General features: G+C 33.5%; 2 protein-coding genes across 2 annotated transcripts; both read left to right on the forward strand.

Annotated features, from left to right (window-relative positions):
• The first annotated feature begins 1,862 nt into the window (after positions 1-1,862).
• On the forward strand, positions 1,863-4,732 carry LOC127740720 (vesicle transport v-SNARE 13-like). Its single transcript, XM_052252336.1, has 4 exons — positions 1,863-2,369; positions 2,594-2,820; positions 2,890-3,062; positions 4,591-4,732. Exons 2-4 carry the CDS (start codon positions 2,650-2,652, stop codon positions 4,730-4,732), a joined length of 486 nt encoding a protein of 161 aa, XP_052108296.1. The 5' UTR covers positions 1,863-2,369; positions 2,594-2,649.
• Positions 4,733-15,734: 11,002 nt separating this feature from the next.
• Positions 15,735-21,864, forward strand: LOC107458284 (uncharacterized). Its single transcript, XM_016076490.1, has 3 exons — positions 15,735-15,818; positions 20,270-20,369; positions 20,978-21,864. The coding sequence occupies exons 1-3, from the start codon at positions 15,735-15,737 to the stop codon at positions 21,862-21,864; spliced, it is 1,071 nt and encodes a 356-aa protein (XP_015931976.1).
• The last annotated feature ends 191 nt before the right edge of the window (positions 21,865-22,055 follow it).

Below are 22,055 nucleotides of genomic sequence, written 5' to 3' on the forward strand. Positions count from 1 at the left end.
AATACAATATTTAATTATTTTAAAACAAAAAGAGAAAATTATTTCAATTAATTTTTTTTATTTTAAATTAATATACTTTCCAATTTTTATATATAGATCCAATTTTTTTGGGTTCTTATATATATGATTTTAGTTTTAAAATATAAATATATCAATATTTAGCAAAATTTATTTTAATATTTTTGTCCCATAACTAGAATTTTTAGGTCCGTCACTGGACATAAGAAACACATATATAAAATTTAGTACTCTTGTATTTTATTCGATGATAAATTAAAATAAATTATGAAAGTATAATTTATTTTCTTTGATTTTATACAAAAAATTTAAGAAGAAATTATAAAAATTTAATAAAAATAATAAAACAAAGAAAGCTATGTCTTTTATTAGTACTTTTGTATCATTTTTGTTAAAAAATATAAAATATACTAATTTAATATCTCTAAATATATTACATCTATCAATATTTTATTTATTAAATATAATTTTATATTTTTGTATTTCTGTATCAGTGTCATGTGTCTATAAAATAGAGCCTAAGGTAGCGTTTGTTTTCACAAACAGGACACAGAGACATAGACAATAAATGTTTAAAAAGTGTTTGAAGGCAGAGAGACATTGACACTAATCACATTGTCTCTAGTACAATTTTTTTATATTTTTGTATTCACTCTTTTATGAAGGACAACCATAGACACGGGAATTTGGGAGATTGGACATGGATTTTTTTATCAAATCTTTTTTCCTTTTTGTCTATAGATATTTTTTTATTATTCCACTATCATCCCCTTCTTATTTTTCTTAATTTGAACTTCTTCTCTACATCGTCATTTTCAAAGAGGTACTCTCTTCTCACTACAAAAAATATGGTTAAAATCGATGGCCAAGCTGTCGATAATATTAAGTGGTTGCTATTAAACTTGTCGGTTTTACAAAATTCTAATAAAATCGACGGCTTGCTAAGCTGTCAATAATAATCTAATAAAATCGAAAGTATTTCCGTTTATAATGAGTTTGAGAATTTTGCCTTCTTAGTAAAATCGACAACTTTGCCGTCGATATTTTTATATAAAATTGACAACATTTTTATCGATATTTGATTTAATAAAATCGAAAAAAGAGACGTCGATTTAATTATTTAGATACCGACAAATGCTTAATAAAATCGACAATATTGCCGTTGATATTTGAATCAATAAAATTGACAAAAGAGCTGTCGATTTAATTATTTAGATATCGACATATTCTTTGTCTGTATTTTGTTGTTTATTGTCTATTTTAAATTTAAAAAGCGACAATACTGTTGTCGATTTTGATAGCTATATATTTTAATGATTTTTTTATTTAAAAAATAATAGACAATTAATACAAATAAACTTTTAAATATAAAAATAAAATTTATACAAAATATTAGATAATAAACTTCTATATATAAAAATAAACGTTATATTAAATATTAGAAAACTAAAAATGAAAATTGAAGAACAAAGGAAGCCAGAATAAATTTGGTAAAAAGATGTTATTAAATATAAGGATAAACTTCATATTTCATCTTAGACGTCCTTCCTCCCAAACTTTACAGTTGGAAAACATCCACACACCATGACACCAATGTGATCCTGATGGAATTCTAATACCCAAAAAGCATAAAGAACTTTACAGATGGATAACATCCACAATCATCTAAACAAGGGTTTATAACTACTACGTTTGGGAAGGATAAGGATGGTAATTCACAAAATTAATTAACTTATAATCAAGAACCAGCAGTGTAATAGCCATGTTTTGCTAAGACAAGCAAGTACGCAATACCACATTGTACAATAATATTTTAGAGCCAAAACAGTATCCACACACTAGTAACTCTCACAAGACCTTATTTATCCTTAGTAACACACCTGCTATGGTATTTCTGTGTCTGTGCCCTGGAGAAAACTCCAAAGTCAACACAAGGATGAAGACATGGCGAGCCTGCAATATAGTCCATTTGAGTGTTTCTTCGATGTAAATGAGCAGAGAGGTAGTCCAAAACTGATCCAGGATCATTTTTGCAAGCTCCTACTTGTATTTGGTGGACAACTAGCGAGAGATTGTATAATAGGGGCTAAGGACACACAAAATCCTAGATTCATATTTACACCTAAACTATTTAAGACATTGGTATATAAACCCAGACAATGCCCATTACCCAGTCAACTTGCCAATCCAAATATTTTAATTGTAAAGATTTTTTTACCACACAAACTCAGTTACCTAGAAGAATCTATCAACCAAAAAGAGACAGAATCCAGCAGCTAGCAAATAGATGCTCCCAAATTGCAAGTCAGCAAGCTTACCACTGCACAGGAAAACAATCAACCTTCACACAGGTAAATCAACAAAATAATTTAATGTCACAGCTATTCACTATGTTCACAAGTGCTATATTCCACTTTCTATTTGGAAATAAATCAACAAAATAAATCAACAAAATAAAGAATAAGAACAGAAACAACATGTAGTATCTAAGAAAGTTGGAATGATGATAAATTTTAAATTTAAGCAGTTTTATTCCAGCATCAAAGGTTAGACTAATATTGGATATTTGCCATAGGAAAACGTACAGATTGTTTGGCTTTCCAGAAAAGAATATATATTTAAATTCGAAAAATGGAGCTTGAAGCCAGGAGTTTGCAAGCAAGCATGAAGGCATCTCTTTTTGTCAAGTTAAAGGAATACGAAACCGATTTGAACAACTTGAAAAGTGAGCTTAAAAGAATAACATCAGTTGCTAATAATAATAATGATGAGTTGTTGGAATTGGGACAGGCTGATACATTGGCATTTGGTATCATTCTTCGTGCTCTGTTTTGATAGTTAATTAGTTGATGTAATGATGATAGCATGCAGGTATCATCAAATGATCATAGAAGAAGACTGGTGATGTTTACAGAGAGATTGAATCTGTCATTTGAAAGAATAAAGGAGAGCAGGAGAAGCATGCTGGAAACAGAGGAGCTTGGTGCCTCCAACCTCCAAGATTTGCATCAACAACGCCAGTCACTACTTCATGCCCACAACACGATAACTTCATTTCATTTCAAGATTTGGTACTACTAATGCGTGAACATCTTTCTTATCTTTTCTTAGTGAATTTGCATTTAAATTGTTAAGTTTAATCAAGAATTAATTGTCTTTTAGCCACTATGGATGCTACTTTGAGTCTTGTGCAATTCTGTTTATTTTAGGTAGTATTCAGTTGGATTTGATGGAGTTTCTGCAGCACAAAAATTAAAGGAGATGACAGCAAGGAGCGACGCATGCACGTACCTGACGCATGCGCGTGATTTGGGGCTTTTCATGGCGATGCGTGCGCGTTCCTGACGCGTACGCGTGAAAAGCGAAGTTGCACAGCGATGCGTACGCGTACTAGAAGCGTACGCGTGACATGCAGAATAGACCATCGACGCGTACGCGTGACATGCGACACGCGCAGAAAACGCTGGGGGCGATTTCTGGGCCCATTTTGGCACTCAAGTAAGGCACAGCTCTCTGCCAAGTTAGGCGGATCCAGTGAAGCCAAGTGGTTCCCACGTTACAAGGCGTAGATTATTTAATTTTGAATTTGAAAATAGGAAAATATATTATCTTAATTTTAGATATTAGATTTTAAAATTAATTAGGATTAGTTATAAAAAGGAGAAACTTTTCTTCTTTAGAGGGATTCCAAGAGATTCCATTAGGGAATTCTATATCAATTTACATTCCATCTCAGACAATTTACCTAAATCCTTATTTTCTCTGAGTCATGAGCAATTAAACCTCTATTATTAAGGTTAGGAGCTCTATCTATTGTATGAATTGATACTATTATTTTTCTATTTTAATTCATGTTTTGATTTATATTTCAATAATTATTTTTGTTCTTTATTTTATGAATTTGGGTGGAACGGAAGCATGATCCATGTTCTAATTGAGTTCTTGTATAACTTGGAAAAGCTCTTTACCTGAACAATAACTTGAAAACATATTATCCTGAATTTCTAATTGTTTGTATTTAACGGGTTACGTGACATATAATCCCCTTATTTTTGGATAATTAGGATTCTTGTGGCATATAAACTGGAATTTGATCATCACCCTCCAATTGGAATTAATTAACCAAGGAATTGGCAGTTGATGAATTTTAGAGGAGACTAGAAATGTCTAAGGAATTAGGGTCTAGTCACATATAGTTTGCCATGAATTAAATCTTACATGATTAAAATAGTTAGTAAGAAAAGTCAATCCAGAAAATAGATAACTCTAAAGCCTTAACTGTTTTCTCCAATATTTTATTTTCAACTTATTTACTTGTGTGCTTGCCTTCTGATATTTTGAAGTCACTTTTTAAACCTTTTGAACATCTCAAAACAATTTTCTTTCTACCTAACTAAGTAAATCATTTAACCATTGTTGCTTAGTTCATCAATCCTCGTAGAATCGACCCTCACTCACCTGAGATATTACTTGGTACGACCCAGTGCAATTGACGATTAGTTTGTGGATTATAAATTACGCATGAACTACTCACCAAAATACTAACTAACCATATACGCAATATGCAATGCAGCTTCATGGAGTGGATGATAACATCGATGAAAGCAAGAAGATTTTGACAGCCATCTCAAGAAGGATGAGTACGAATAAATGGATTCTTGGCTCATTCATGGTAGCCATAGTCCTTGCAATTATACTTATAACTTTTTATTGATGATAAACGCTATCCAATAATCACAAAGTCAACACTTGACACAGAAATTTCAATAGCTATAGCAATAATCTAAAATCCAATGTTTTGTAATTCTAGAACAGAACAAACTAAAAATGGTTTCAATTTCATACGATCTACATAATGAAGAAGCAATAATAGCAAAAAAGTGGGGGACTCACGCAAAAAGAAAAGGCTCAACAAAGAGAGCAATTCGACGAGGCCTTGAATTGTTCTCAGAAGGAGGACCTCTTCTCCTTCCTCCTCACGCAATTTTCGTAGAAGACCAAACCTCTGACATTAACATCACACCATAGTCTTAGCTATTAAAATAAAATAGAACCAGAATAAACATGACCAGGATTTCTAGATTTAGAAAATAGGAGATTACGATTAGGTCATAATTTACAGTTGAAATAGGAAATTTTCAAATGAAACTGAAGTTGGCTTTGAAAAGAGTTTAGTAACAGTCAGAAAAAGATACCTCGTTCTTGTGAGCTCGATTGAGAGAGACCGAAGAAGGACCAAAATAAGAGGAGCGACAGCGGCAAAAGAAAGAAGGAGCAACAGCAGTAGCGGAGCGACGGCATCGCGAACAAATGGAGTGATGGCAGCAACAGAGCGCAACAGCGGCGCGAGCAAATGGAGTGACTATGGTGCAACCGTGATGCTGGCAGCGGAGAATGAAGGTTGGTAAATTTGGGGTAAAATGAGGGTTGGTAAAGAAATGGGGAATTTGGGGTAAAATTGTGTTTCTGAACTTGGAGGCGGAAAGTGGACATGGGGTTGTGTTTTAACAATAAAAATCGACGGCATATTTGTCGATTTTAATTTGAAAAAAAGGAACGCTCTTAGTGTCTATTTTATATATTATATCCACAGTTCAAATTTATCGACGGAAACATTGTCGAAATTTTAAATATCAAAATAGATGTTGTATCCGTCGATTTTAAAAGAAAAGTATTTTCACCCCTGGTTCGTCAACAATATGACGATAGTTAAGACTGTGTTAATTGATGACCAAGCTGTCGATTTTATTATTTAATTTTTTTTATTATCTTTTTTATTAAAATATCGACAGCAAGCCGTCGAAAAATATCGACGGGAGATATAGCCGTCGATTTTTTGCGTCGAAAAATACGCTTTTTCTTGTAGTGTCTCCTATTCTTTTTGTATCTATGGGTTCTTTACATGTTCTCTCTTCTTATGATAGAATTTTTTACTTGGCTGGATAATTCCTTTTTCGTATCATTTTTACTTCAATACCATTTTTACCTTGTTGGTTTATAGACCAATTCTTCTTGTAATTTCTTGTACTTCTATGCTTATGTACTCCTACGTCTATGTACTCCTACGAACTCCTGTGTATTCATACATACTCTCATTCTCTATTAAATTAGTTTGTACTTGATGCGAAAAATTTAGAATCATATGGCTATTTTAGTTATTTCATATAATATTTTAGTCTTGTTCATGTGTATCTAAACATAATACTAGATATTACATTAGTATCTTGTACATCGTATTCAAACACAATACATAAAAGATAATTTTTAATGACTCTATTTTATTATTTCTATTTCAATATCATGTTCTATGTTCTGTCCTGTTTTTTAAAAAAAGGCAACCTAATATACTTTGCCATACATGATGATCTTGACAAAGAGTTAGGCCATTTACTTCAAATTTCAATGGTTGAAGTTTCAATGGGTTTTGCCCACAGCATATAAAATTAACCATTAATGAGGATTATTGTTTGTTTAAATTAAGTTGCCCTAGCTTATGGGGATTACCAATAATATGCAAAAGATAAAACTTAAAAGATGAAAAGAAAGACAAGTAAAAGAATGTAATGTGGGTCCAAGGATATATTTTTTGGGTGATTCTTAATCGTTTTCCTCTACTGCACACTTTTTTTCCTCTTGTGTATTCCAAACAAATAAGTATCGAGCCTATTTACTTATAAATTCAAATCGGCTAAATGTTCGAAATTTATTTTTCTTAAGTATAAGGTTTTGAATTTTGTTTATTACTTGAAAAATCTTATTAGTACGTATACCGTAACCTTAACGGCATTAAAGTTCCGCCAAACCTTCTTAAATTAGTTTTCAAAAAAATAAAATAAATAAAAAATAAAAGAGCCAATATCTCCCAAATACGTCCTTAAAACATATGGTACCAAACAAAAATATTATACGTATTTGTATATATTATATATATATTATTATATAATTTTAATGTGTATTTTATATTTTAATATATATTTTAAATGAATAATTAATTTAGTTATTGATTTTTTATATACATAGTTGGTTGCGAAAAATATTAAGCATGAGTGATGGCTCTCCCTAATATGAATTTGTCCATATCGTTGAGTCTTGTTGGAGTTAGATTCGCATCACCTTTCTAGTAGACGTCCAAGAAATAAAAAACTAGGAAATTAACTACTCTAGCTTCCCCTTAAGTTATAGTTAATTCCCTTTAAAAATTAGAAAACAAGAAAAAAATAAAAATAAAAGCTAGGCAAAGTGATGAAATTGGATATTGGTCATGTGGTTTTCCAACTTACCATGTTACGTTTTGATAAGCCAAAAAATGAGTAGGGAAGAAAAAGGGAGAGTGGCTTGTAACTAATAAAAGTGCCGCATATCTTATGAATATCTTGTGAAGTATAGCGACGTCGCATGCATGTTAAGCTTGAGTCTTCACCGAACAGTGCGTTACTTTATCACCTCATAAATGAGGTTTTTATTTAAATATATAAAAATACTATTACTTTTAGCAATACGTAAAATCTGAAAAAGTTGATTGAATACATAATTGTAACTATTTGGTAACACCCTAATGCATATATGGTTCAAGGTGCATCTTGCATGAGGTTCTAGAATGTTGAGTTTTTGTTCTCAATGAAGATACATTGAGTGCGAGGTTTGTGATCCTAAAGTTGAAGAGTTTTCTATGGTAATACTTATAGGTAGATATGTTAGGACTTAATATAATTTCTAATATAAATTATAAAACTATCATTTATATAAAAGATCTTGAAATTTATGAATATTACAAATAAAATGAGAAGAATTACTAATCTTGATATATCCATGATGATAATAATATTATGAAGAGGTTACCTTCTTAATTCTTTCTTCAATTAAGTTATTGATGGTAAGTAAAGAAGAAAAATTTTATAAATAGGAAGAAAGGACTTAATTCTAATTTTTTTTCATAAAAATTAACTTTTATCAAATTGGTTACATTTCAAAATAATTATGTAACTTCTTTTATTTATTATTTTAATTAAATATTTTATTAAACCAATAAAATAAGACACATCACACACATGAGATATCATATAATAATATAATTTTTTACAAGATATTGGTAAGAATTTTATTGATATACAATGGGATATGAAAAGTGTGAATAATGGAGTGAACTCGAAACTTATTAAAATAAAAAATATTCCATTTCATTTATCTATCACAACTCTAACCTCTTACCTTTCACCTTTTTCTCTTTTTATTGCAGTCGCTTTACTTCCCTTTCCTGTCGCGCCATCACCAACGGACCTTACCTCCTCTGTTGCACCTGTTTCTCCCATATGCGTTGCGTCACCTCTATGCTCCCTACAATGGATGTTGCCACTGCACATTATTCTTCTTCCCTGCGTCGCATCCCCTGCTCTCGACGTCACCGCTGCACCTTCTTCTCCTATGCGTCGTGCCGCCTCTGTTCTCCCTGCAAGTGATGCTGATGCTGTGCGCCTTCTTCTCCCCTAGTGACGTCACATTGTCGCCGAGCCAGAAGCCTTAGCTTGTTCTGCCGCTGCTCCAACGTTGCACTTCTGCCCTTGCTTCCATGCTGCTGCATCGTGTCTTCACCACTTCCATCGCATGTTGCTTTGCTTCGTTCACCCAAATGATATGATCCAAATAAACATTCACATCTTAGTGAAAAGAACCATCTATATAAATAGTAAAAATGAACATCTTGCAGATCATGTGTATACAAAATCAAACAAATCAAGTAAAATACCAATGGTATATCCAAATAAACATTTACTTTAGAATGAAAAAAATCGTCTGCATACATAATAAAATGAACATCTGACTTAGTTGATAAAAAAACAAATAATGAAACAAGAACTGTGGGAGACACCGGGGTCGTGATACAGCAGTGGCGTCAGTAGCACAGGATTACAAGAGAGCGGTTGCTGCAAAAAAATTATTCAAAATTATGATTAAACCTAATTAATTTAAATTTTGATTTTTAAAATTAAAATTAACTTTCCTTTGTCAACTTATTGTTTGCGTTTGTTTTTAAAAAGCGTTATTTCCTATACTTTTTTATTGATAAAATATGATTTTGAATTGGTAAATAAAAAAGATTAATCAAATCTATGTGTAGAAGACAAATTCTAATAGAAAATTATTTAGCGACTATCTTATAGTATTTATATCAGATGTACTTAATCCATGATGAATATAGTCGACACCATCATGTCTTGTCAATAGGCATGGCAATTTCTCTTGACGGAACGGGTATCCGCAGGGATTTACCCGTCGGAAGATAGATTTGGGGAGTTTTTTTAACCCGTGGAGGGTGGGGACGGGGACCCGCAAAATAAACGGGGTGGGAGCAGGGAGCAAGGTTCCTGCCCCGTGGGAACCCGTATATATAAATGTCAAAAATACCCTTAATATATATATGTTGTTGACAAACCCTAACTCTCCTAACCTTTATTCAGTTTCTCTGCCAACACTCCTCTCAGACTCTCTGCCTTTTCTTCTCCCTCTTCTTCTCTCCGCCACCCTCCTCTAATCTCACCACCATCTGCCAGACCGCCACCCTCATTTCCTCTCACGGCTTCCACCTCTCACTCTCAACGTCACTTCAGAAGGTAGAGTTGACATCGCGTGCCTGACACTGACGCACCCTGAGGAGAATCGTCATCGCCAGCGTTGCGAGGAGCTTCAAGCATCTTCATCTTCGGCCTCACGTCGTCGTCTTCGGAAGTAGTGTTCTTTGTCGTCGCTGTCTTCGTCTTTAGCAAGGCAGTCTGATTTCCATTGCGTCGCCGCCTCTGTCTTTGGTAAAGGTATTTCTATTTTTCCCTTCAAAACATAATTTTTTTTATTTTATTTTTCTTCTTTTCAGATTGATTTATTTTCTCAACAAATATAGTTCTAATTTTTTTAACTTGCTTCTATTTTTTATGAAGGTTTAAAGTGGGTTTGCAGAAAAATTTTGTGATTTTTGATGGTTGATGCAGTTTGTATAACTGTACAAGATAGAGTGCTATTTAGTAAACAGTTTTACTATTTTAGATTTGGTTTAATTTTTTTGGGTTAGTGATGGCTGCTTGTGTTTGATGCATCTGGTTGATAAATTTGGTATGTGGTTGTGTTTAGCAGAAGTAGATTTAAAACGGGATGAATGCATCTGAAAGTTTTTATGGTTTGGATGTTTTATGGTTTGAATTGATTTAGTTTGGGTATGAATTGTGAATTTTTGAGTTAATGTTGTTGGTGATGGAGATTATTGTAATGTTAATTGAGGATTGTTTATGTTTATAATTTTTTTTTCAATTTTTTAAAAAACTACGGATATCTCTGGAGACCCCGATTTCCAGCGGATACAGAGTTTCCGTTACCTGTCGCGAAAGTGAAACAGAGACAGAAACAGATTATAGGTGACAGAGACGAATTATATTTATCCATTATCCATTGTCATCTTTACTTGTCAACAATAAAATCATTTTTGTAATTCGAAATATGAGAATATTTTCAGTATCCTTTGTTCTTTCATCACCAAAAATAAACTATGTTGTAGATAAATTTAACATGTTAATTAAAAGGCACTAATTTTTTAGTATTCAAAATCACAATCTTACTACTGAGTAACTACAATCAAGTTCAAGATTTTTCTTTTTATAATAGAACTATAATTTGTTATTAAAAATGTTCTATTGGGCGTGATAATTTGTTATTAAAAATGTTCTATTGGGCGGGGCGTGCTTTTTTTTTCACTTAATTTTTTATTTTATTGTTAATAATAAATAAATTAATATTTTTTGAATTTTGTTTCATAATTTTAATTAATGAACCAAAAAATTGACTCCTTTTATAAATGTATGTGTCAGTATTTCAATTGCAATTCCAAAAATAAAATTAAAAACAAAAAAATATACAAAATGTCTGACACAAAAATAAAATACAGAAACTAAAATAAAAAAAAATCGATAAAAAGATCAAATAAAAAGTGAAAAAATTAATTAAAAAATTAAAAAAACACGAGATTTTGAATTTCGACTTCAAAAAAATTATTTAAGATTTACCAATTTATTCTGCAATGTTAGAAAGAGTCGAGTGTTTTTTAGTTTCTAATATTTAAAAAAAAAAAAGAATTTAATAACTTTTCTCACCTTTTGCCTTTATCTTGACACCCCATTATTATCGTCAACAATTGTAAATTACACTCACAGATCGTACTGAACAACTTCTCGGTCAATAGTTTTTGGAGAAAAAATAAGTGATGGTTAAATTAATCTTTAAAAAATTATTTATTTTTTAAATTAATTTTTAAAATTTTTTTTAATTAAATTCGTCTTTTAAAAATTTTAAGTTAGTTATTTTAGTCTTTCCGTCACTTTTATTCTAACGGTGTCAAATTTTATTGATATGATACTATAACGCACACCTAGTAATCCTAATTGGCAGCTAACATATATAATAAATTTATAAAATTAGATCAAATCAACCCCAAATTGAGAGATTCCAATGCTTCAACACTACAAAAAAATTACCAGATACCGTCGGGTTTACCGACAGATTTACCGAAAAAATTCGTCGGTAATCTATTTATCGTCAGAATAAATCCGACAACATGAACATTGTCGGTAATTGTTTACTGACGAATTTTCTTATCCGCTATTAATTACCGTCGAAAATTTTCCGCCAAAAATTTTTACCGTCGGATTCACCCCCAGTAAATCCGATGATAATATGTTATTTACTAATAACTAAATTAATAACTACCGGCGAATTTATCCGACGTTAAATTCTCCGTAAACTTAAATTTTATTTTTTTATAATTCACTCATCATCATCCTACTCCTACAGCAAAAGATCAGAGAACAAAAGCATATATAATTAATATTAATCAATCAAACAAATAAAAAAGATAAAATTAAAGTACAAAAAAAATATATAATAACCAACTACACTATAGGACCGTAACTCGTATATTCTGCAAACAGAAAGAAATATATGCACATTATGACTAGAAATTTATCTTAAAGTATTGTTTGCACACTTATGAAAAAATTGAAGCCAATTAAAAACTTTTTATATTCAATAAAAGATAATCTATATATCATATCTTATTACTCTTAATGGCCTATGCAGTTGACTTAGTAAGCTTAATTCAAATTAAAATTCTTTTCACTACCAGCCAAATCAACATATAAATTTGTTCACTTTTTAGAAAAAAAAAAAACTAAAAATAGACTATAAAACTTATAGAAAATATTCACCCTGTCAATATTTGGTATCATCGTACTTTCTGAAATTTTATTTTGTATGTGACTTCAATTTTTTCTGAAAATAAGACATGAATAATTGAACATTAGCTTTATCGGCATAATCAATCGAAAAAATAAACAAAGAATTAGCACAAAATTAGAGAGAAAGTAAAAGTAGAGATAACTAATGTGTGATTGAATTTTAAGTTTTAATAAACCAATAAGAGAACAATTATGAAAATAATAGCAAAACCGATCATCAATCATAAAACAAGTAAAAAATAAGTAATTTATTTTTACCTGTCACTACTAGCTTTGCTAACCTAATTATTTTGAAGCTACAATGACAAAATAAGTTAAATTTTAAACATGTTAAAATAATTTAAAAACTAATTCAAAATTTTTTAAAACAAATATTGAACAATATTTCACATAAATAAACACTCACAACTACAACAAATTTGTTATTTAGGTGCTCTTTCTTGTACTGTTCTCTGAACTCAAACTTATAAAACGTAAACATAACAAAAAATCTTAACCAAGAATCAAGAACAAACTAAAAATCATAACAAGAGAGTTAGATGCAACTCAATAGTAACTAATTACGTCAAAGTAAACAAATAATCTAAACCTACATAAAAAATTAAAATTGAAAAAATTCAATATAAAAAATTTATGAAATAAAAACTGAAAAAACTCAGTCAAAAGTAAAATCAGTAAACTGATCCACATTGGGAAAGTAGAACCAAGAAGACAGCGAATCATGAGAAGATGAAGCAGATGACGGCGATGTGGCAGGAACTTAGTACAACTAGCAGTGAGAATCCAAAGCAGTGAGAACGTCTGAACCATAGACCACGGTCACTAAAAAAGGAGCAAGATAAGGATAGGGTTCAAATAGTGGTTAGGTTTTTTTTATTTTTTTAAAATGAAGTAAAAACGAGGATGGAATAGGAAGAGGGATGATGGCAACCTACCTAGACGAGGGAGGAGAGACACAGGTCGGCGGTGATTAAAGGAGCAACGACAGCGAGAGGGATTTAAAAAAAATAAGAGAAGAAGGTTTGCGGTTCGAATTTAGGGTAAAATTATCGTCAGATTTACAGGCGGTAAAATCCGACGGTAACGCTTTGAAAGTGACCAAAATGCAGTATTGTACTAATTAGGGATTATCGGCAGATAAATCCGATGGTAATCTTGTCGCCAATTTTCTTGTTTTTCCTCTAATTATTACCGGCAAATTTTTCGTCGGAAAATCAATTCCGATGGTAACTTTTTTATCCAACGAATTTATAGCCGAATCCGCTAGTAAATTTGCCGTTAGTGTCTGATGCTAAATCCAACAGTGAATCCGGTGAATCCGACAGTATTTAGCATTTTTCTTACAATGCAAGTTCTCCCCTCAATTAGGTTTTGATTTGATCTAATTTCATAAACTTATCATGCAAATAGTCAATTAAGACTCCTATGTGTATGTTATAGTATCACTTAACGTGTCACATTAACAAATTTTGGCATCGTCAACAAAAAAAATGATAGAAAGACTAACGCGATTAATTTAAAATCTTTAAAGGACAAATTTGATTTAAAGATTTGTTGGGACTAATTTGGAGAACAAGTGATCTTTCAAGGATGAATTTGACCATTTACTCGAAAAAGTATAGGAAGTTAGAGTCATTATCAACAAATAACTTATTAAAATAGTAAGTAGGTTAGTCTATGGAGGGTATAATCGTGTTCTCCCTAACGATTCATAGCCCCCAAGCTTGACCTAGGAGAGTATATGGAGTAGGTTGAGCTTTGTGAGATATTCTAACCTATAAATTGATTTTTTAATAGAGGGATACATCCCCAAAGTTAACTTGTCTCAATAGAAATATAATGATAGAATTTTCTGGAAGTAAGAGATAATTGTAGAAAATAAATTATATTTAAAATTGATAAGAAATGAAAAGAAACTAATTTACTACCTATAGTTATCTGTTGTGGTTACCAAGGCCATCATGGCCAGTCATTAGTAGTGGAGTTTAAAAAATGGAATCAACGGCTAAGGTATTTCTTGGTATTGGGAGGGTCACGATCTTGACCGTAGAATATAGTAACTAGTGTTGGTTGATTTATGGGGTAGCGGATGGAAAAATTACAGAAATCAAGTTGAAGTGTGTACATTTTTCAAAGGAAAATTTGATGATGAGTAAAAGAGGTTAATCTCCCACTCTCTATTTTTTACACCTTGTATATTTGTCTTCATTTATGTGTTATTCGTGTTGAGTCTGTTGTTGAAAAAATGACAAAAAAAAAATAAAGGTAAAGATGATGAAATAGTAGATGAGGAGTTTGTTCTTGATGAGTGTGATCCATATTCATGGGTAGGTGCATCTGTGAGGGGTTATGCGTCTTGGTTTAGTGACAAAGAGAGGGGTTCATCAGTTGGGTAGCTTTGAGTGGGTTAGGAGAGGTGAGAATATGAAAGTTGAATGTTTGCCATGTAAGGTGTATGGTAGAGTAGGGAATGAGGGATATGAATTTTTCTATATGTATACTTGTATGTTGTATGTTTGTGGAATTGGAGGTGAAGTTTCTTTTCGCGCCTTTTGAATATGGTGTTCTTACTCAATTGAAATTTGCGCCATTACAGTTGTACTTGAACGCATGGCCATTCATGAGGGAATTTAAAATTCTAATGGAACATTTGGAAGTGGAGTCCTCTTTCGAGGTATTTTTTTGCTCTTTTCCATGCTAAGAGTGTGAAAAAAGGCTATGGATAAATTTTGCTAGTACTCATAATAAGGTAATTTTTAGTTTGTACAAGTCATCATTCAAGAGGTTTAAAGTTATGTATGTAAAAGTAAGGTCGCTGGAGGAAAAATTTTCATTCTCTATAGATGAGTATCTGTTGGAAAAATTACCCTTATATTAGTGCTCGAATCTTAGGTTTGGAAAAGATGGTGTATAAAGATAAGGTGATTGCATAATTCTTGTGAATAATGTGTCGTCTTCTAGGTTGTTATATGTTACCGAATTGCTAGAGCGGGATACGGATAGGGATGTTGTGACCGACTATATAGGTAACTAGTGTGGAAAATGATGTTGCTTGGAATGCTTTGAGTATTTGAAATTGATTAAATGTTACATTGTGTTGTGCAAGGGAGAAAGCGTCGAAGGTCATTGCCAGCAGTCTTTGCGCATTCTTTAGGTCAAAGAACGTGGAGAGAGAAGGATCTCCCAGCAATGTAAAAGTAGGGAGAGGGATTAAAGTTGATCACCCTATAGTTTGGAAGAAAAATATTATCTTGAAAAGGAAAAGAACGGAGATTGATGCTTAAAAAGACAAATTTGTGATCTTACCAACTCTTAAATTCTGAAAAAAGAGGTCGATTTTTGGGAAAGATGAAAAAATTTACCAAAAATCAAAAGGAACTTCATGGGTATAAGGAAAATAATAATCCTTCATCTATATGGAGTAAGCACTTTTCTTTTATGTTGATGGTTGATGAGTATGGGCAATGCTCTACTGATTTGAAACTAGTTCATGATGTGCGTGATGTTGGTATAGCTCAATACTTGCAGGTGAGTATTGTTTATAATGTATTAAGTTGTTTATTATGTTGTAATGAGCCTATAAAGACAGTTTATTTTTCTTTATAAGTTATGGGAGCTTGGTTGTTGTCTATTGGTCAAACTCAAAAATTGGGGCATGTAAGAGATGCTTTTGACAAGAAAAGTATGGAGCAACTTATGCAAAGCATTTAGAAAAAGAAAAGAAACTTTGGATCGCTTTGGAGTATATAAGGTTGAAAGATGAGGAAATGTAAGGTTTAAGGAAAAATGTGTTACTATTAGAGAAAAAGGAGTAAAAGCTAGATGAAGATAAAGTCGATTTGCAGACAAGGGTGATGGAGTTGACTATAGAGAAGAAGGGTTTGAAGGCTAGCAAGGAAAACGTTTACCTCTAAGTTTGATAGAGTTGTGGAACAGGTGAGGTTTATTGCGCCGACTGTAGACTTTGCCAGCCATGGACCTATGCAAGGTAGTCATTAATGGTCAACGGTTGATGATAATCAGGATCAAGAGGGTGGGGATGAAAATGTGGTAGCCCCATGATGTTTGTTTTATATGAAAGAATATATCTTTTGCTTTTGTTTAAATAGATGCTATTAGATAAATTTTGATTGTAGTATTTTGGTAGACTTATGACCTGAGTTTAACTCAGTCGAATATGGCATGTTTGTTATTTTGGAAATATTTTTTAATATCTAAAGATTTTGGATTATCATAATTGAAGTATTTTCATGTTGTAATTGTTTGCATGATGATTATTTTGTTATTCTGAAATATGTTGCGAAACAAAGAGTTGTTGTTTTGACTTATAGGCATGAATGAGTTTTGCCTAATTAGAAAATGTATAGAAATAATGATGATAAGAAAAGTGTAGAGAAGTAAATAGTGATTTGTTTCTGCTAATATCTATAGATAAGTATATATATTATAAAAGTTAAGGTAATTGATGTGTGTTGTTCCTGAAATCGCAAGATTAAATAGGTATATTAGTAGTAATCGATGAGGATAATTTATTATAGTTCAAATAGGTATTGTTGATTGATGTTAAGTTGTTTGACTAATTTGCGAGAGTAGGTGATTTTATAGCAATTATCAGGCAACCAACGTAATAGGCCAGTTTGAAATTTGGTTGCGTGGATAGGGTATATGTTGCTGATCAGCATGAGTTTTGCTTTGACTTATAAATGTTTGACTTATAAGTTGATTTGAGTTTCTAACAGTGAAGTGAGATGAAAAGGAAATATAATAATAACAAGAAATATATAAAAGTGAAAAATATTATTGAATGGAAGACCTTTGGGTTTGAAGGTGCGGAAGGTATGTCTCGTTAAATCCTCTCTCATTAAAACCTAATATGGGATAAATTCGGGTAGTAGAAAAAAGAGTACACGACTGTGTCCCAACTTATGGCCTTAGCTATAATACATCTTTCAGGGAAAAGATGTTCCATGTACTTGTTAGAATATTGCCTTCGTATGCATCTCGTCCGATAGTCTTAGTGTTTTGTTGTACTTCCAATCTATAGCTATTCTTTTCCTGATTCATTTAGTGCATCACCTATGTTAGCAAACTTATTTTTGTCTTCTGTTAATATCAATTTGGTCGAAGTATCTGTTGGTATAAGTCGACTTTGTATATCGATTTAAGGTCGAGCTTGCAAGTTCTCCGAGTTATAGATTGTTTGTATGGACTACTTGTTTGGTTGCTTTTGGATTTGTCTTGAGGCTCGCGTTATAGCATCATCAAGCTTGCAAGCTTTCCGAGTTATAAATTGTTTGTATGGACTGTGACAATTGTGTCATCCTGTATACAAAACTTCAACACAAGTGTACAATAGAAATAATAGCACCAACTGTATTTAAAGAAGGTTTCCCTAGAATAATATTATAAGAGCTTTGACAGTCAACAACTAAATATTGTATATCTAAGGTTTTACAATTTGGGTATTCATCTAGTATTGTTTGCAACCATATATGACTATGTATTGGAATGCGCTCACTTGAAAAAGTTACCAATTCTCCTATTGATGGTTGTATAGCTTTATCACTTAACTTCATTTTTTGGTATGTGGAGTAGAATAACATGTCCACGTTGCTTCCTGGGCCTAAAAGAAATTTTTTCACCAATAGATAGATTTCTTACTTGGAGTGAGACAACTATAGGGTCATCCAAAATTTTATCCACTGCTTTGAGGTTTGAAAGTTTGAATGTTATTTCTGGAATTGCTAGTTTGGTGGTTGAGATCGGCTCAAATCCAATTACTAACATTATGGCCCATATGACCTCTTCCTGGCAAAATTATTGTTGCCTCCACCTACAAAATCACGAGAAATCCAATTAATAATATAATGAGGTTGATTAGGATTTTCGGTTACCTTTTTCCTTTATCTTTGTGATTGTTATTTTCATTTGAGGGTTGGTCGAGTTCTGATGTATTTTGCCTTTGTCCTCGACTGTCAATATATTTGTCTAATAGGGCTTGTCCACGTATCGTTGGTCTTGGTAGGTTCTAGCTTTGTTTAGGGGTTTGATCAATTTGGAGTGCAGGATATCTTTGATGATGTCTTCTCTTTTTGTTTGAAGGGTGTGTACATGTTGAACTTAAAGTTAATTTGAATGGCTTCTTTTCATCCTTGTTGTTTTGATGTTTGTTTCGTTTATCTTCTTCTCGGCTAGCGTTTGATTTCTCTGCTCTCTGGATTTGTCAAAGCTCTTCTATCTCTATTTGACTTGCTGTTTTTTTGCAGAATTCAGTTAGTATTTTTGGCATTGTCATTGCTATGATTTCCTGAAACTTTCCAGGGGCGTAGTCCACTCTTTAGTGCATGCAATTGGACGACTAGGTTGTGATTTGGTATCTCCATGGCCACTTGGCAAACTACATCATGTAGTCCTTAAGACTTTCATGTTGTCCTTACTTTATGGTGCTGAGATAGTCCGAGTCATGTATATAGATCTTCGAAGTTGCAAAATTATTGAGGAATAAGTCTACAAACTCATCAAAGCTAGATATAGAACCTACAAGTAAGTCAGAAAACCAGATCAAGGTAGCATCGTCTAAAAAAGTGGAAAATATACACCAAAGTATTGGATCTGATGCATTGTTCATGAACGTCATTGAGTAGAATTTTGTGACATGGATATTAAGATTGCCGATTCTTTTATAAGGTTTCAGTTTTGTTGGCAGAGTGAAGTTCTTCGGCATTTGAAGACTCATAATTTCATTTGAAAAAGGATTGGTTCTTTTTGCGGACGACTTCAAAGTGACTATCACCGCGGTCTTGATTTTCGAGGTATGATCATCATCATCGTTGCCATTACCAGGATTCTTTTGTTCCTCCTCATTACTTCGGCCATTCTGTTTTTGGTTTAGTAATTCGACCATGCGCTGAACTTCTGCTCACAATGACTCGTTGATAACCAACAGTTCGGCCTCAGTAGGAGGAGGAGGGGTGAATTGTTTTGTTTTTCTGCCATTACCATAACCTACAAAAGAATGTAAAAGCAAGCAAAAGAGATAATTTTAAATTAAACTTCGGCCCCACAGTGGGTGCTAAATGTTCCTAGTAGTAAGTTTGGTGGTAGGTATAACTCGTGCTATTTAGGGATTGAGCTCTCCTTTGCCTGAAGTAGAAGAGATATACGTCGACTTCAAGAGAAACAGTGACGGCATGCACCTGCAAATACACTTCGACGCTCGGTAAGTAAGAGTAAGAGATAAGTATAGTGTTATTTATAGTGAATAGCGTACTTTTTTCATACTCAAGATTTTCTATTTTATAGAGTGAGTCATAAGTGTAATGCCAAGATTACTTGTAACAATTTACTCTTTTGGTGAGATTCTGTTTCTCATTCTTATTGATCTTCTGCTAATAAGAATAATAAACATATTTATTATCAAAATAACTGATTTATAGAAGAATATAACCGTATTTTTTCTAACGGATCATATCTATTTTTAGATAAGTAATCATTTTTAAAAAATTTAATTTTGATACATTCACAATATAAAAAAAAGTTTATACTTGTATCTAACTATATATCATTATGTCAACAAAAATAATAACTTCAACAATTAACACATAAATAATCATTTGAACCAATATACATGAGTAAATAACTTTGTAAAATAAAGTACGCTATCAGTCAATAAAAATTAAACTCTTCTTCTTAATATATTTTTTAAAATATTATTTGATATGACCAGTAAACATCGGTTACGAGTTATAAGCTCGGAAACGTATAATCCTCAGTAATAACCGACCTTTTTGAAGGACAGCATTAATCTCTAATTGATAACGTCGGATATGCAATCAATCCTCTCCTCAGACATTACAACCTCGTCCACACGGGTATAAAGGGACGAGGAAACAACCAAAGGTAAGATCATCTTTTTATGAAAGAAAGCATTCACACACCTATATTACTCTACTAACTTAAGCATCGGAGTGCCTTTGCAGGTACCCAACCCCCCGCTCCAATCAACCGACGTATACCGCACTTTCCAGGGAAGGATCACCGACCTTCGTCAAGAACCGAGTTATACCTCCGTTCGCTCAGGCAAGAACAGATTGGCGCTAGAAGGAGGGCCTCGTGTGAAATTTCCTTCCGCGAGCCCTTGAGACCCTGACATTTGACGATGGCCGATGCCCCTCCCCCCACCCCGTCCGAGCTTCTCCGGATGGTAACTGAGCTCCAGCAGGCGAATCAACGTATGGCTGAAGCAAACCAGTGCATGACAGAAGAAAACCAAAGAATGCAACAACAGATTCAACAATTGGCTAACGCCCGACTGGAACATAACAATGATCGCCGTGAGCGGTAGGAAAATGATGACCAACGGTCCGAACCGACTCATGTCTCGGAGACACCTCAAGACGATGACGCTGACCATCGGAACGAGGAGGCGATACCCGAGGACGACGATGACCAGCCCGACAACTCGGCAGGACCTTTTACGGCTGACATCATGAATTTTCAATTGCCCAGACAATTCACGCTGCCGACAACACTAACTCCCTACGACGGGCTAGGGGATCCTAAGCAGCACATTAAAAAATTTCGATCTATTATGATTGTTAATGGGGCATCCGACCCCATTTTATGTCGTTGTTTTCCTTCCTTTTTAGATGGACCCGCGCTTGACTGGTTTTGCTCTTTGCCTGCAGATTCCATTTCCCGCTTTCAGGAGCTAGCAAAACAGTTTGAAGAACATTTTGCAGCGTCAGCAATTTACCTGCACGATTCCGACTATCTGAATACAATCAAACAGGGTCCGCAAGAGAGTCTGAAGGATTATATTACCCGTTTCACGAAAATCGCCATGCAAATTCCTGATCTACATCCAGAGGTCCACTTGCATGCAATTAAAAGCGGCCTCCGACTTGGTAAATTCCAGGAAACTATTGCAGTAGCCAAGCCAAAGACTCTGGCCGAGTTTAGGGAGAATGCCAAGGGGCAAATAGACATCGAAGAGCTTCGACAAGCCCGACGAGCAGAAAAGTCCGCATTCATGAAAGACGATGACAAACCTCGGGAGAACAAGAAAAATTTCAAGCCTGTGCCACGTTACGAGTCTTACACTCAGTTCAATACAAAAAGGGACGACATTATCAAAGAAATATTAAACTCCAAGCTCATCAAGCCACCCCGTAAGGCCGGCAGCTACCCGGAGCCAAAGAACGTAGATAAATCGAAGTACTGCACCTTTCACCAAAAGCATGGTCATACCACAGATGAATGCGTGATTGCCAAGGATCTATTAGAGTGCTTAGCGCGGCAAGGACACCTTGATAAATTCATTGCAGGACACATGCAGAAACGTCAAATTCCAAGCTCCGACCAACTTGCAGCAACTTCATCATCCAAAGAAAAGGACAAAGCTCCGGCTCAGCCCAGAGGAGTGATTAACTGTATTTCAGGAGGATATGCCGGTGGAGGAGAAACAAACTCGGCAAGAAAACGCACATACCGGGCTATGTTGGCGGTTGAACACTCTTCTGGCTATTCTCAACCAACCCCAGACGTTCCTGAGATGAACTTTTGGCTGCTCTGATTTTAAATCCAACCACATGAACTATGACGATCCCGTGGTAATCTCAATTCAGTTGGGGGACCTTATTGTCCGGAAGGTGCTGCTTGATCCTAGGAGCAGCGCCGATGTACTATTCTTCGCCACATTCCAGAAAATGAAGCTCAGCACCCATATCATGCAAGCTTACTCGGGAGATCTAGTCGGATTTTCAG

Source organism: Arachis duranensis, chromosome 7, assembly GCF_000817695.3.
Source record: "Arachis duranensis cultivar V14167 chromosome 7, aradu.V14167.gnm2.J7QH, whole genome shotgun sequence".
Taxonomy (NCBI): domain Eukaryota; kingdom Viridiplantae; phylum Streptophyta; class Magnoliopsida; order Fabales; family Fabaceae; genus Arachis; species Arachis duranensis.